The sequence below is a fragment of the Kwoniella bestiolae genome, chromosome 1 (assembly GCF_000512585.2).
Source record: "Kwoniella bestiolae CBS 10118 chromosome 1, complete sequence".
NCBI classification, from domain to species: domain Eukaryota; kingdom Fungi; phylum Basidiomycota; class Tremellomycetes; order Tremellales; family Cryptococcaceae; genus Kwoniella; species Kwoniella bestiolae.
The window spans coordinates 2,536,939-2,549,655 of NC_089241.1; the positions used below are offsets into that span (position 1 = coordinate 2,536,939).

Below are 12,717 nucleotides of genomic sequence, written 5' to 3' on the forward strand. Positions count from 1 at the left end.
AAGGAGTGAAAAGTCAACAGTCATCAATCATAATACAAAATACAATCGCCGCTGGACAAAACAAACTGGACAATTCGACTGAAAAGAGAGAGGGCACCTTCCCCTCCAACGCGTAGTAGTCTAGATTGGGAGGAATATATATCTGTCGAGTATCATCTGGACATAGATACTCTACTCGTGAGTACTCTTGTACATTCACTTATCCCATCGAACTCCTTTAAAATCATCTCAAGGGCGATGCTAACCTCCAGTTCTCATCGTTATCAAAAGACCACTCGACGCACTCGCTCTATATACCCTACTATCCTTTAGATACCCTTTGTTCTTACGCTTTGAGCTTTGTGAGTCCGCTTTCTTTCTCATACAACTCCTCGTCATTCACCCTCTCTCAGACTCCCTCACGATCTAGACTAATCAGTATGCGATTTTTCATCGACAGACCGCTCAAGCGCACGCGTCTGAATAATCATATTTCATCTACAACATGAACCAACCAGCAGAAGCAGGTCCATCCCGCCCGTCGCCTCCTCGTAATCCTTCGCCATTACTTGACACCTCGTCCACCGACATAGTAATGGAAGATGTATCCACGTCAACGCAGGTAGAAGGACAAGGAGAGTCAGATGATGCCGTCGCGTTGTTACTCAACATATCCTCGGCAGTGGATGTACCACCCAAACCTGATTCGTTGGAGGTAGTAATGGAGGATCAGGATCAATCGCGTTTGGTGGAAGTGGAGAAACCTGCACCGCCGGACGTACATTCCTATCCATATACACCACCCGAAGATACAGACACCAATGATCAACCAACGGTACCACCACCTCTAGCATCAGCATCCTTATCCAACATCCTCACTTCATCACATACCGACAACTCCTCTCCTTCCGCATCTGCCCACCCTCCCACACCGACACGTACAAGTCCGGACCCACCAGTGAAAACAAAGGGGAAACGCAAGCGAAATACCACTAGTGGGTCATCGCGTCGTACGTCGACAGATCACCCTGCGCATTGGTTAGGAGAGGAAAATACAATAATTAGATGTATATGTGGCTTTACGGAGGATGACGGTTTTACTATACAATGTGAGAATTGTGGGGCATGGGAACATGGAATATGTTTTGGTTATGTGGATGCGGCCTCAGCTCCAGAACAGTATTTCTGTGAGTTGTGCGAACCTAGACCGTTCGATGCTGCTGCCGCGAAGCAAATGCAAATCATGATGCAGAATCAGCAGCGTCAGTCGAGGATACCACCTCCGTCAGAAGGAGATATCGTACCCCCAGAACGGGAGAAGGAAAAACCTAGAAGTAAAGGTGGAAAGACCAAAAGATCGCGGACGGAAAGTATGATGGACGGTGATCTGGATAAAGACAAGGAATCGGGCAAAGAACACAGTCCAGGTGTTATGGGACCACCAGCGTCCAAACCGAAACGTAGACAACCAGGTCCGAAACCTCGTCCAAAGCAGAATATCAGTGAATCATCCTCCACACCCGGTCCCTCCACGTTCAAAGAACAGCAACAACTACCACAACCGATATTGGAAGAACCAGAAGATGATTACTTCCGTGTAGAACCTTGGGCTCTGGAGTATACACCTATAAAGGAGAATATCGTCAGAGGTGTTGTTGCCAGACAAATAATCAGGAATGTCTATAAGGAATGGGTAGATGCAGAAGAAGAGATGGTGGCGGCAAAAAGCAGAGCAGTACACAACCCATCAGGATTACCTTCACCTACCGAAACCGGTGTACTACGCCTATCACCCGATAACCTATTCCCTCCTCCTGACTTCCACATCCTCGCTCCTCCTGTACCGCCAATCTTCCTCTCTGGTCCTGATCTGGAGTCGCTCGGTTCACCAGTTTCTATCCAAGTTGTTGAAGATGCTCCCTCGTTCCTTCCTCTCACCTACACTGAAAACATCTCCAAACATGGTGTATATACTCGTCCAACGATATATAGTGTATTCACAGAAGAACCAGTAACCTTTGGGTCGTTCATCGGTGAATACAAGGGCGAAATAACTGATTGCGAGTCATATCGAAAAGATCCAATCAACCAGTACTCGTCGCTTGGATTACCCAAACCTCACGTCAGAAGTATCGGTCCACCCATCAATCTGATGATTGATGCTAGGGGTTATGGGAATGATTTCAGATTCGTTAGAAGCGGTTGTCACCCTAACGTGGTCCTTCGACCATTGTTATGGAGAAGTACTGAGAGCGATTCACTCAAACTCAAATTCGGTCTATTCGCTTCCAAGGATATAGGCAAGAAGGATGAATTGGTCTTAGGGTGGGAATGGGACGATCAACATGTCGTACATTCCTTGAGATCGATTGTTCACGCAGCGATGCTCCATGACGGTTCCCTCGCTTCACCCGGATTCTCAGCATCTCCCAAAACGATCAACTCGCTCTCGCACAAGATCGATTCTGTCCTCACCCACATATTCGGTACCTTCACAGCATGTGCATGTGTCATACCCGGGACATGCGCATTGGCTCAGATGGGTCAACTGGTCGAACCGAAGATGATGCAAGATAATCTAGTACACGAGAACGGGAGGAAAAAACTCAGGGTAGACCTAGGTGAATTGGTTGGTGCGGTCCGAGGCTGGAGGAGAAGGGAGCTGGAGAACGCGGAAATGAAGAAATGGAGGTTGAATGAAGGCCAAGCATTTGATCTGGGTCTTACGAGGATGAGTTCAAGGACATCGGAAGCTCAGTCAACTGCTCAATCGGAAGACCAGCAGGAGCCAAGTTCTGATAAAGCTGGTGATGAGTCGATGGAACAAGATGTTGAGGAGGGGAAAGCACTTGAGGATGTTCAACAGGCGGTACAGGACCAAGAGGAGGAAGCTGTTATACCTGAGGTGAAGCAGCAGGAGGGCGACGATGCTAGGATGGAAGTTGAATTACCTTCTGCCATCGTAGAGTCTCCATCAGCACCTACAGCTGAGCTTCCCGCCGAGTCTGAACCTGTTCAAAAACCCACGCCTAATCCCGCCCTCGCCTCATCACCGACAAAATCCCCTTTTGCCGAAACCCACATCAACGTTCAACCTGTTCAGCAACCCTCTTCACCTATTCTCAAACCTATCTCCTCTCCCTCTGCGCCTAGAACACCCAAAGTCGAACGACAGGATTCATCTTCGTCCTTATCCTCCGCAATCTCATCCATCAAACCTTCACTGGCGGACGATATGGACGTAGACACCGGTTCCGAATCGGATGCTACGACCGCTACCATCCCCAAAACCCAATCATCCGAATCAGATGCTGAATCCGATATCACCAGTGAAGAAGAGCAAGAGAAGGTGCTGATCCACCCGTCATCGAAAAAAAATGCAGATTCAGCCATGTCATCAGAGGAAGAAAGATCGTCGCCTGCTAAACCGAAATCTGGTGGTAATGCTCGTAAAGTCCGAAGAGTCCTTTCACCGATCATCGAGTCTTCCAAACATGTCAACGGGCATCACGATCTGTCGGAAGATGAACGGGAGATGATCATCAACAAGCCGAAGAAGAGTAAGGTGCAGATACCGGATAGTAGTCCCAAAACGTCGACCTTTCAACCTTTGGCTATGAGCGATATCAAGAAGGTTGCGGCATCGAAGGGTAAACGCGGTAGGACCAAGAGGATCGTCTCTTCTTCCGCATCGGAGGATGACAGTGACGATGAGATGAGAGTGCATGGCAAGGTCCTCCCCAAGAAGAGAAGGAAGTCGAAGGATTCAAGATCATCACCTAAATCCGCTAAATCCATCAAGCTGGAGAATCTGGAGACTATCCCTCACCCTCACGGTACGGAAGATAAGGAAGAACCGCGAGCTGTCGTTCCTGATCAAGTTACCGCTCCTCTTTCTAGCGCAATGGAGATGGACGAAGTCGCTATCCCCGATCCAGAGGTCGTCCCTCCCGTTGAAGTTCAACCTGCTTTCGAACCCATGGTGGAAGAAGAACAACCTCGTGATCCCACTCCACCTCCCAGGGAACCTACGCCTCCACCGCCTGAACCACCCAAGAAGGTCTCTCTCTCCGATTATCTGAAATCGCACAAATTCAGGAAAGAATCCCAAACTCCCGTGAACGAGGTTCCTCCAGCACCATTACCGAAAGTCGACAACGTCACACCCGAAGTGGGCAAGAACGGAGCAAGTACGTTTGATGATATACCTGGCTTTGGAAATATCCCCAGCACCGTCAACGTCAACGTCAATGGATCGCCTGTAAAAGCCGAACCTGAGACACCAAGTATGGGAGGGAAGTTGAACTTGTCAGAGTACTTGCCATCGAGCAAACCCGTCTCAAGCGGATCGGTCGAACCTCCCGCTTCCATCGCGACTCCCACTCCCAGAACTTCGAGCTACGTACCTAGGAATGTCAGTGGTGGATCTTCGGACTACTTCCCTCCTCAATCTCAGCCTCAGCCTCAACCAGTCACTCCTGCCCATGGTGCCGCGTTCGTACCTCGAGTACACAGCTCAAGTTATATCCCTCGACAAACTTCCATCTCATCAGAGAACGGATCATTATCGACTCCAGGTGCAAATGGGTATGATCCGTCGGGTATGACTTTGGGTTTGACGAAATCACCCGTCGACGTAAATGTACCCCTTCCATTACCTGTTCGAGAACTCCCACCCCACCCGACATCCAGTACGACTCCAAGTAAGGTACCACCGACTGGCCCGAAGGTTCCTCCAACCGGACCTAGGGGGTTGGGTACACCCGGTCAGAGTGGGATTGGGATTGGCAGCTCGCCAGTATCAGTGAATGGGGGATTTAGGGGCGGTGAGAGGGGAAGGGGACATCCCAGGGGGTTGTGGAGAGGTAGAGGAGGGGGATTTAGAGGTGGTTGGAGGGGAAGTTAGGGGGATCTTATTTGATTATCTTATCTATATTTATTTCTTCGTTTGTTCGTCGGTTCGTGTTGACAGTTCATACTCACCTCTTTTCATGTAGAGTAACGCAAAAGCAAAAGCAAAGCAGTCTTGTACATTAAGATTTGTTTGGAGGTTGGGTTTGAGGGGTATTGTGTTTGAGTGGGAATTTGAGAGAAGTTGGTAGTGATAGTGGTAGTCACATGTATCCATGTATCATGCACTGTAGTCCGTCACTCAATCCCGCAAACTACTCTGATTTGAAAGGGCACGGTCTCACGATCTGAATTCAAAATATTCCCACTCTTGAGAAGTCGCAGTTGGATACTGTATTGTTCCGCGATTCAGTCTTGGATCGCTGACAACTGAAGTGCTTCAAAGACACTCGAATGAAACCTGATGACCACCAATGTCATATACAGGAATCGCAAAAACGTAAATGACACTGTATCAAAGACGTTACTGCGAGACCTAATGAGGATTACTGAGAATCTGATTCACACATGGATCTCTACGTGTTGCGTATGTGAGATTGATCAGCACAGAGAAGCTGTCGAATTGATTCCACTACATGTGCGATGTGGCATGAAGGGCAAAGAGCAGAGAAGAGAGATAGGAGTCACGAAATATGAGATTCGTTTTAACTCTATCGGATACCCTAGATCTACAAAAGGCTACTCATACCGAAGATCTTAGCTACAACAGAATTGACTTGTATAAGCTCATTAAATAAGCAAAGCTGAGCGTAGGCAAGATATCAGATATAGGATATAGGATATAGAACATATATCATGCCGCACATTTCCATCAACGCGAAGTGAATCAGCTTGACTGTTGTAAAAATCCTGAGTAGGATCGACTCTCTGGACGAAGAGTAGAAAAGCACCCGCTCGCAGAGATGTTAGATAGCTCGCTTGTTGTGCCAGCTGGTTTGACTGATGGGATGAAACTCGGACCGAGGGTACTGTCTTGAGTTGTATCACGTACCCCTTCGGCGGAAAGACTCGATGGCTTGAGAGCAGAGTCACCATCACTCTGGGAGGATCCTTCCTAGCTCTCTCCGCATGTCCCGCTTGAGGTGCTTTGCTCGCTTTGCTCGGTTTTCAATTGGGTTTCATTTGACTTGGTCGTTCTACTGAACTTGCTGGGAGATCTGAATGATGGCATTGGTGGCAAGTAGCTAGCGAAAGTTCTCTTCGGTGGAATTACTCTTTTATGTGCGATCGTTGAGGGCGCATTGCCATTACCGTTCCACCTTGGAGAATCCGTCGCATGATAATCACCAATATCGTCCGTAAATATCCAACCAACCTTCGCTCTCGCTCGTTCGTTCAAGGTGTTGTAGACGGTATAGGGACATGGCGTCTGGTTGTAAGCCTCTTCGGTCAAGTGCCGGAAGGTTCGGGAGGAGTTTTCCTTTCCAGTTCACTCACTCTGTTTCGCAACATGAAGTGAGGATCCTGGTAACCGCTACGATATCGCTTATCACGTGGTACTGCCCAGCTGTGCAACCTCCATCCATCCTTGGTCTCGTACTCATCTTTCTTTATCAAACCACTATCTTTGAGCAAAGTGTCGCACTCCTCTTTCATATACGGGACAACGCGCGAAACCTCAGTTGGCTTAAGCGTTTCCATTCCTATCAAGTGGCTCAATATATAGACCATGGATGGATTTGGCTCGTAATAATCACCGTGGTAGACCCTTGGATTTGGGCGAGAGTCTTCGACAAATTCAGAAACCAAAAATTTTGGCTTTGCATGAGACATAGGCACGATAGTATGTTGAATGTATAAGGGGGATCTCGGATGTTGACCAGGTATATATAAGATCTGCGGGTGTCACGCGTTTTGTAGAGGGTTTGAAAAACCTCCCGAACCATCTTGAGCTTGCATCCGGATGAGAGGTGCTCGTGTAAGATTTGCCCTTGCGAGTGTCTATTGGGCCCTGCTGCGAATGATCTGAGGCTTCCTCGAGTTGATCATCGTTCTTACGGTGTCTTTGCAAGCATTTGATAAATTCGTCGGGTTCCTTATGACAAGCAATTGGGCCATAAACATGGTGTCGAAATACAGCAAAATCAGGATCTGTCATTGCGGTCCATGAGATATGGTATGGTCCTTCTGACAGATCTTGTGGCTGTTTCTTGTTGGGTGGGATGTCACATTCCGTAACTCGCCATGATTGATCGATCCATGTACTACTGCGCTTTTCCAGGCCGACGTTCGCGATGAGGCGGTCGTACTCTCTATCGATGGTGGATTGCACGTCAGAGATTTGATCGGGGCTGATGTCACGTACTTCACTGACGATAGTTAAACCTTTGGGATCTTTGACGTAAGGCCGGTACGCAATGTGAAGTGATGGTATAACAGCTGGTAAAATGTAGTGTTCGATGTTTGGCTTGCGCCCAAGAACTTTATGTAGCTCAATCATTGTAGATTGCTCCTCTTTGGTAAGAGGACAGTCCGGAGACATAATGCTTGGTGAGTTGCGGAGGGTCGACATAGTATTGGTGTGTGAATGGATGAGGAGCTGGTGAAGAATGACGGGGAAATTTGATTTTGTGAAGGGGCTAGGGGGAAAGGAGAATAACGAAAATTATATGTGGGATTGGGAAGAGACAGCTGAATAGGACAGAAGAGCCGTCTTTTGTAGCGTTTCCGTTGCTCAGCAGCATGGTACATCGATTATCATCATCGCACAGCTTGCCACAAAGGTTGAGCACTTAGGAAGTCCAAGGTCCAAAACAGGAGTCGAAAAGGGGGGAAGACAAAGCATGTATTCGGTCGAGACTGAATATTAAGGCAAACGGTGACACCTTTTCAAACGCCTCAAAGGATGATGGACAGAATGTCTTTCATGCAGCTGTCCGAAGTAGTTTGTAGATCAAGTTAAAGGACAGCCAATATCGACTCAACAGGAGGTGAATGCATTTGTCGATACATAAATCACAAGGTGATACTCTACTACGTATGTGAGAGAGCGCGAACACACATGAATCCACAATGATATTATCGTACGGTAAGAATGATAGACTATCATTCTTAAGTGCTCAGCCTCCTCCCTGTCCCATCAGACCCGTTGTTATCCCCACAGCGACTCTCCTGATACTGCAATGATCCTTTGTTCCGGATGCTACAGCAGGTCCTCAGTGGTTCAGTCGCTAGCCGTTGCGCCACCATCGCTCGAAATTCGCTCTGGACTGGCTATTTCAATGTACCGCACTTCAGATTGCACTCAGCCGGACGCGAGAATCCAGTAGGCACCGGCAGCTTACAACACATTGGGCCAAGGTGATCATATGATAGGAGGAGTATCATCTGAGGGACTCGGAAATGCTTCGTGGAGACGATGTAAATGCGTTGAACGGCTATATCTCCTAGAAGGAAGGGCAATTTGTCAAGTAATTGCAACATGTATCAGTACCCTGCTATCAGGGGTAGGCAATCCTTTCATTACAATCCCGCTGACGATCAAGAGGCAATACTTCAATTCCGTACACCCCTTGGAATGATGACAACAAAGCAAGGAATTTTACAGTCAGCCGAAACATAAGTATAAGGACCGAATCTCTTGGTCATCATACACCTGCTTGATCCGCCTTCCCAACCAGAGAGTGATTTCGGTGATCACTCCCCTCTCACTCACCAAGCCGAACACACATACGTACAGTATTTCCGCTATCCTTTCTCGGAATCATCTGCTTCATCGTCTGCTCCTCATGTTCACGCCATTACGGATACTCAGCATTTTGACCGCTTTGGTCCTAGCCAATGCCGAGTCGTCGCTAGTTGCCAGAACGGACGAGGCTAAGCTGGATCAGAGCCACAGTCACGCTACCGAAGAATACGAGGTTTGTCAATCGACCTGGCCTTTCATCTGTGGATGGGAGCTGGGGACCAAAAGCCTTTTCGGGCCTTTGGAGTAGAAGTCAGCTTGACAATACCTATGTCCTTCAAGACACGATGACAGATGAGGACGGGTGGAACAGGAGAGCAGGCAGTTGGTGGATCTACAGGAACACCGGTGTAGAGTTACAGTTCAACGAGAATCAGCAGCCTGTAAATCCGCTGCCTGATGAGGATGTTCTATTCAAGTTGGACGTGAGTGATTCCGACGTACTCTGTGATTCGTCTCCACCCTGACATGAGGTAATCTTTGCATCGGAGCAGTGTATCCACGCTGTCCATAAGAGTGCTCCGAACAGTACTCTCTATCAAGAAGTTCTTGACTAATCAGCCGAGACGTTTATCAGACTATATGACAACTATACTTGGGAAACACTGAAGGGCAAATCGAACTTTTATTGCCCGAGTGGCCAATGCGTCCACGAAAATTGCAAGGGTCATGCCGTTCCTACCTGGACACAGGACATTGACGACAATCAAGTGAGCCTCAACCTCTTGTAGGTCTCAGATGCCGTATCCGATTATAGCTGATCGGTCCTTTTTTGATCTGATATTTCAGCACGGCAACGTCACTGCCGCCAGAGAACCCATCAGCCAAGCCTGAAGCCCCTAGCTCACTTGTGAGAGCTGTCCATCTTTGGTCGTCGAGCTCAAGATCCTATCGTGACAACTAATTGTAAGAATCATCCTGTAGTGTATGCATTGTGTCGCTTAGGTGTCCAACGGGTACATGTACGATTGATAAGTGCGATAACGATGATACACCGAGCTGGAAAGACTAGTCTTTATCCTTGTCAAGTCATCTTTTCATATGCCTGGACGGATGAAGCTCTTGCATATTGCCTCCAGCCAACAAAAGGCAGAACTGCAATGCGAGGGGGTGATCATTCCTTTGCTTGTCGGTGTAGGTCATACTACCCCGAAATGCCAAGCAAGTGAGAGATCTTCGTACATAGCCTGTCGTATATTATGCCTTCCCATCGGCGCCCTTGTATGCAAACGGCAAATTTGTCCGAAGCCTGATGTCGCCAGCTCGGCTCATCTACCCAGAATGAATAATCCTTGAACGTAGACAAACGATGGACCTTGATCTACACTTCTTGAATCCTGGTTATGTACACATCTGTGATGTATTATGACGACAAAGGTTGCTTGATTGACCAAGCAGAGAGATCCTATCAGGAATCTTCACTACCCGAGGCAATGTTATCAGATCAGCTGCAATCTTTGCGTTTAGCTGTACACCCTTTCATTAATATCGGATCAACGATATCACCCGTTCTATTAGCATGATCCTAGCTCGTTTCGTTTCAATCTCCCTGATACGCAAAATCGTACAAAGGAGTTTTGACACATTATATCCAAAAAGGCGTTTCGAGAGCTCGTCATAAAAGTATAAAGATGGCAAGAGTCGAAGGAATAAGGTTTGACCTTACAATGTCAGCAGTAAGCTAACAGATATTGCTCGAGCGCATTCCCGACGGTGTCCGAATAAGTCAAACTAGAGTACAATAACATCGCAAGATAGAACTCGCAAGTTTCTGACCATACTATATCTTGCGCGACATACACTGAGCACACCATGCGCACCCTTTTACAACTCATCGGTATTTTTTCCACCCTCGGTCTTGCCGCCACTTCCAGGGATCTGAGCCAACGACAAGACGACTCGGAATGGGTCAAATCCAGATTTGAGCTGCCGAAGAACACCAGAATAGTCAATCTATCAGGTTTTTCCTCAGGTGTGTGTGGGGTCCACTCCCTGCCGAAGATAGATTTGACAGGATCGATCTGAACAATGAGCAGCTTCATGTGTATCCGTACATGACCGATACGGACGAGGACGGGTGGAATAGGAGACCGGTATTGTGGTATATCTACAGGGATAGCGGTGTAGACTTGAAGTTTGATAAGAAGGGACAACCACTGAATCCACTGCCTGACAAGGACGTTCTGTACAATTTGACGGTAGGTCTGTCGATTGATCGAATATCAGAGAATGACAAACAGAGACTGACTACGGCTTTCGATCATACACACAGTGTTACCATGCAGTCCACAAGAGTGCTCCAAACGGAGCACACTTCTCCCAGAAGCTTAACCTATCCGCACAAACAATCATCAGACCATATGGGAATGACATTTGGGAGAGTCTCAGGGGGAAAGCAAATTTCTATTGTCCCTCTGGTGGCTGCGTCCATTCGGATTGTCAGGGTCAATACATTCCTAATTGGACCCAAGAATTATATGACGAGCAAGTGAGTCCGGTGTAACTCATCGTCTACAAACTTCTGTTGTTGGGGGATCAATCGCTGATTTCCGGCGATCAACATAATGTAGCACGGGAATACCACCACTTCCAGGGACCCTATCAATCAAATTGCAGGTACCAATAGTACATCCTCGTCAAGTGCAGCCGCCACTCAGAGTGCTTGATATGTGTACGATGGTCATACAGACTCGTCCTAGTGACAAAGCCTTAGACATATGACATATGTGTACCCTTGTAACATGCTTCGGCCGCGGAATGGCATTGTGCTTAATAATTACATTTAGCAATCCACGCACGGTCTTGTATTATATATGAATTGCGAAAAATGCCCCTCCAAAAGTTCAGAATAACACATTGCGCTGAGTAAACGTCGAAGAGATTATCAGAAGATGGCGGTTTTTCTGCTCGTAAGGGCGTGTCGAACATGTGTGCACAGTTTGGTACATAGATGAATCTGAGAAGACTCGAGAAGAAACGGGTCATTGCCATGAGGACATGTCCCCCAAACCCATCTTATGTATTCCCGTATCTTCCCGCATCTCGACTACAGTTGTATTCCGCCTTCACCGCTCGTCCATCCTGTGAGACCATCGCAGATTCGCTCCGCCTCAAACAGCTGTAGACTCCTCTGAGACAGGAACGAGGTTACGCCCCACAAAGTGAGCCTCGTAATCTATCACAAACCGACTTTTCTCCGTCAAAGTCGTATCGTCCCGTACATCGCTGAGTTGGAACTCCTGGTCCGCCAAGCTATTATCCGACCTATCAGTCCTAGGGTTCAGCTTGGAATAGTCCCCTCGTTTAGGCGCAATACTCTTGAACCTCGTGCCTCCCCCTTTGTTGCTATCCATGACGACGTCTTCCAACGTCTTGGATAACAGTTCAAATTGCGCTGTATCGTTAGTAGCGAGCGATAAGGGCAAGACATTGAGGAATCTGTGATTAGTCTGTCTGTAGAAGGATTTGGCCTCACGGTTCAAGGCCGACATGATTTCGCTGTTTGGTAGATCCGTACCGACCGTGAAGACGGGCTTACTGTGGATGGTGAGGATGTACCCTCCCGATCGGTCGTCTTCGTACCGCGCTCGATGGGCTAGGAAATAGCCCGGTCGTTTACCCTCCCCAGTCGAGGCAGTGTATGCGCCACTTAGAGATCGGTCGAGAGGATAGGGCTTGGTTACATGTGAGGTGGGGGTCGACATGTTGGTGCGAGATGATGGAACTTGTGTTGGGGGTAAGAGGTACTACTTGAACTTTTTGTTTCTAAAGAGCTACGCGTTATATACAGTAACTACCGTATCCAGAAACCAGAATCAAAGTTCGACTCGAGCTGCACCATCCTGAAGAAGGCTACTAGTATTGCATTTTACATACTGTATATCTTTTGTACCCCGTCCTTCCACAGGATCATGTCCGATCGGAGCATGTCAGCCTGAGAACCACTCTTGTATGCTCATTCGCGCTCTTTGTCCTCGAGAAGCATCACGATCTCACCTACACTGTAATGCTGTGCTTCGAAATGTCCTTCTGGCTGGGTTAGCGCTCCTTTCACCTGCCACATCCCCTTTCTTGAAACACCAGTCGACAACAAGGTGTGTTCCAGAACCCTCTCAAAGCGGGGCTGCAACGATCACCAGCAT

The 12,717-nt window shown here is 47.8% G+C and overlaps 4 protein-coding genes across 4 annotated transcripts; 3 read left to right on the forward strand and 1 right to left on the reverse strand.

Moving 5' to 3' along the window:
• Positions 1–484: 484 nt before the first annotated feature.
• Positions 485–4,885, forward strand: I302_100960 (uncharacterized protein; the record flags this gene model as incomplete). Its single annotated transcript, XM_019190973.1, has 1 exon — positions 485–4,885. One exon carries the CDS (start codon positions 485–487, stop codon positions 4,883–4,885), a length of 4,401 nt encoding a protein of 1,466 aa, XP_019047721.1.
• Positions 4,886–8,618: 3,733 nt separating this feature from the next.
• I302_100961 (uncharacterized protein) lies at positions 8,619–9,042 on the forward strand (the record flags this gene model as incomplete). Its single annotated transcript, XM_019190974.1, has 2 exons — positions 8,619–8,778; positions 8,858–9,042. The coding sequence occupies 2 exons, from the start codon at positions 8,619–8,621 to the stop codon at positions 9,040–9,042; spliced, it is 345 nt and encodes a 114-aa protein (XP_019047722.1).
• A 1,587-nt stretch (positions 9,043–10,629) lies between these two features.
• Positions 10,630–11,241, forward strand: I302_100962 (uncharacterized protein; the record flags this gene model as incomplete). The annotated part of the gene is made up of 3 exons (XM_019190975.1): positions 10,630–10,773; positions 10,848–11,063; positions 11,146–11,241. 3 exons carry the CDS (start codon positions 10,630–10,632, stop codon positions 11,239–11,241), a joined length of 456 nt encoding a protein of 151 aa, XP_019047723.1.
• Positions 11,242–11,685: 444 nt separating this feature from the next.
• Positions 11,686–12,279, reverse strand: I302_100963 (uncharacterized protein; the record flags this gene model as incomplete). Its single annotated transcript, XM_019190976.1, has 1 exon — positions 11,686–12,279. The coding sequence occupies one exon, from the start codon at positions 12,277–12,279 to the stop codon at positions 11,686–11,688; it is 594 nt and encodes a 197-aa protein (XP_019047724.1).
• Positions 12,280–12,717: the final 438 nt, after the last annotated feature.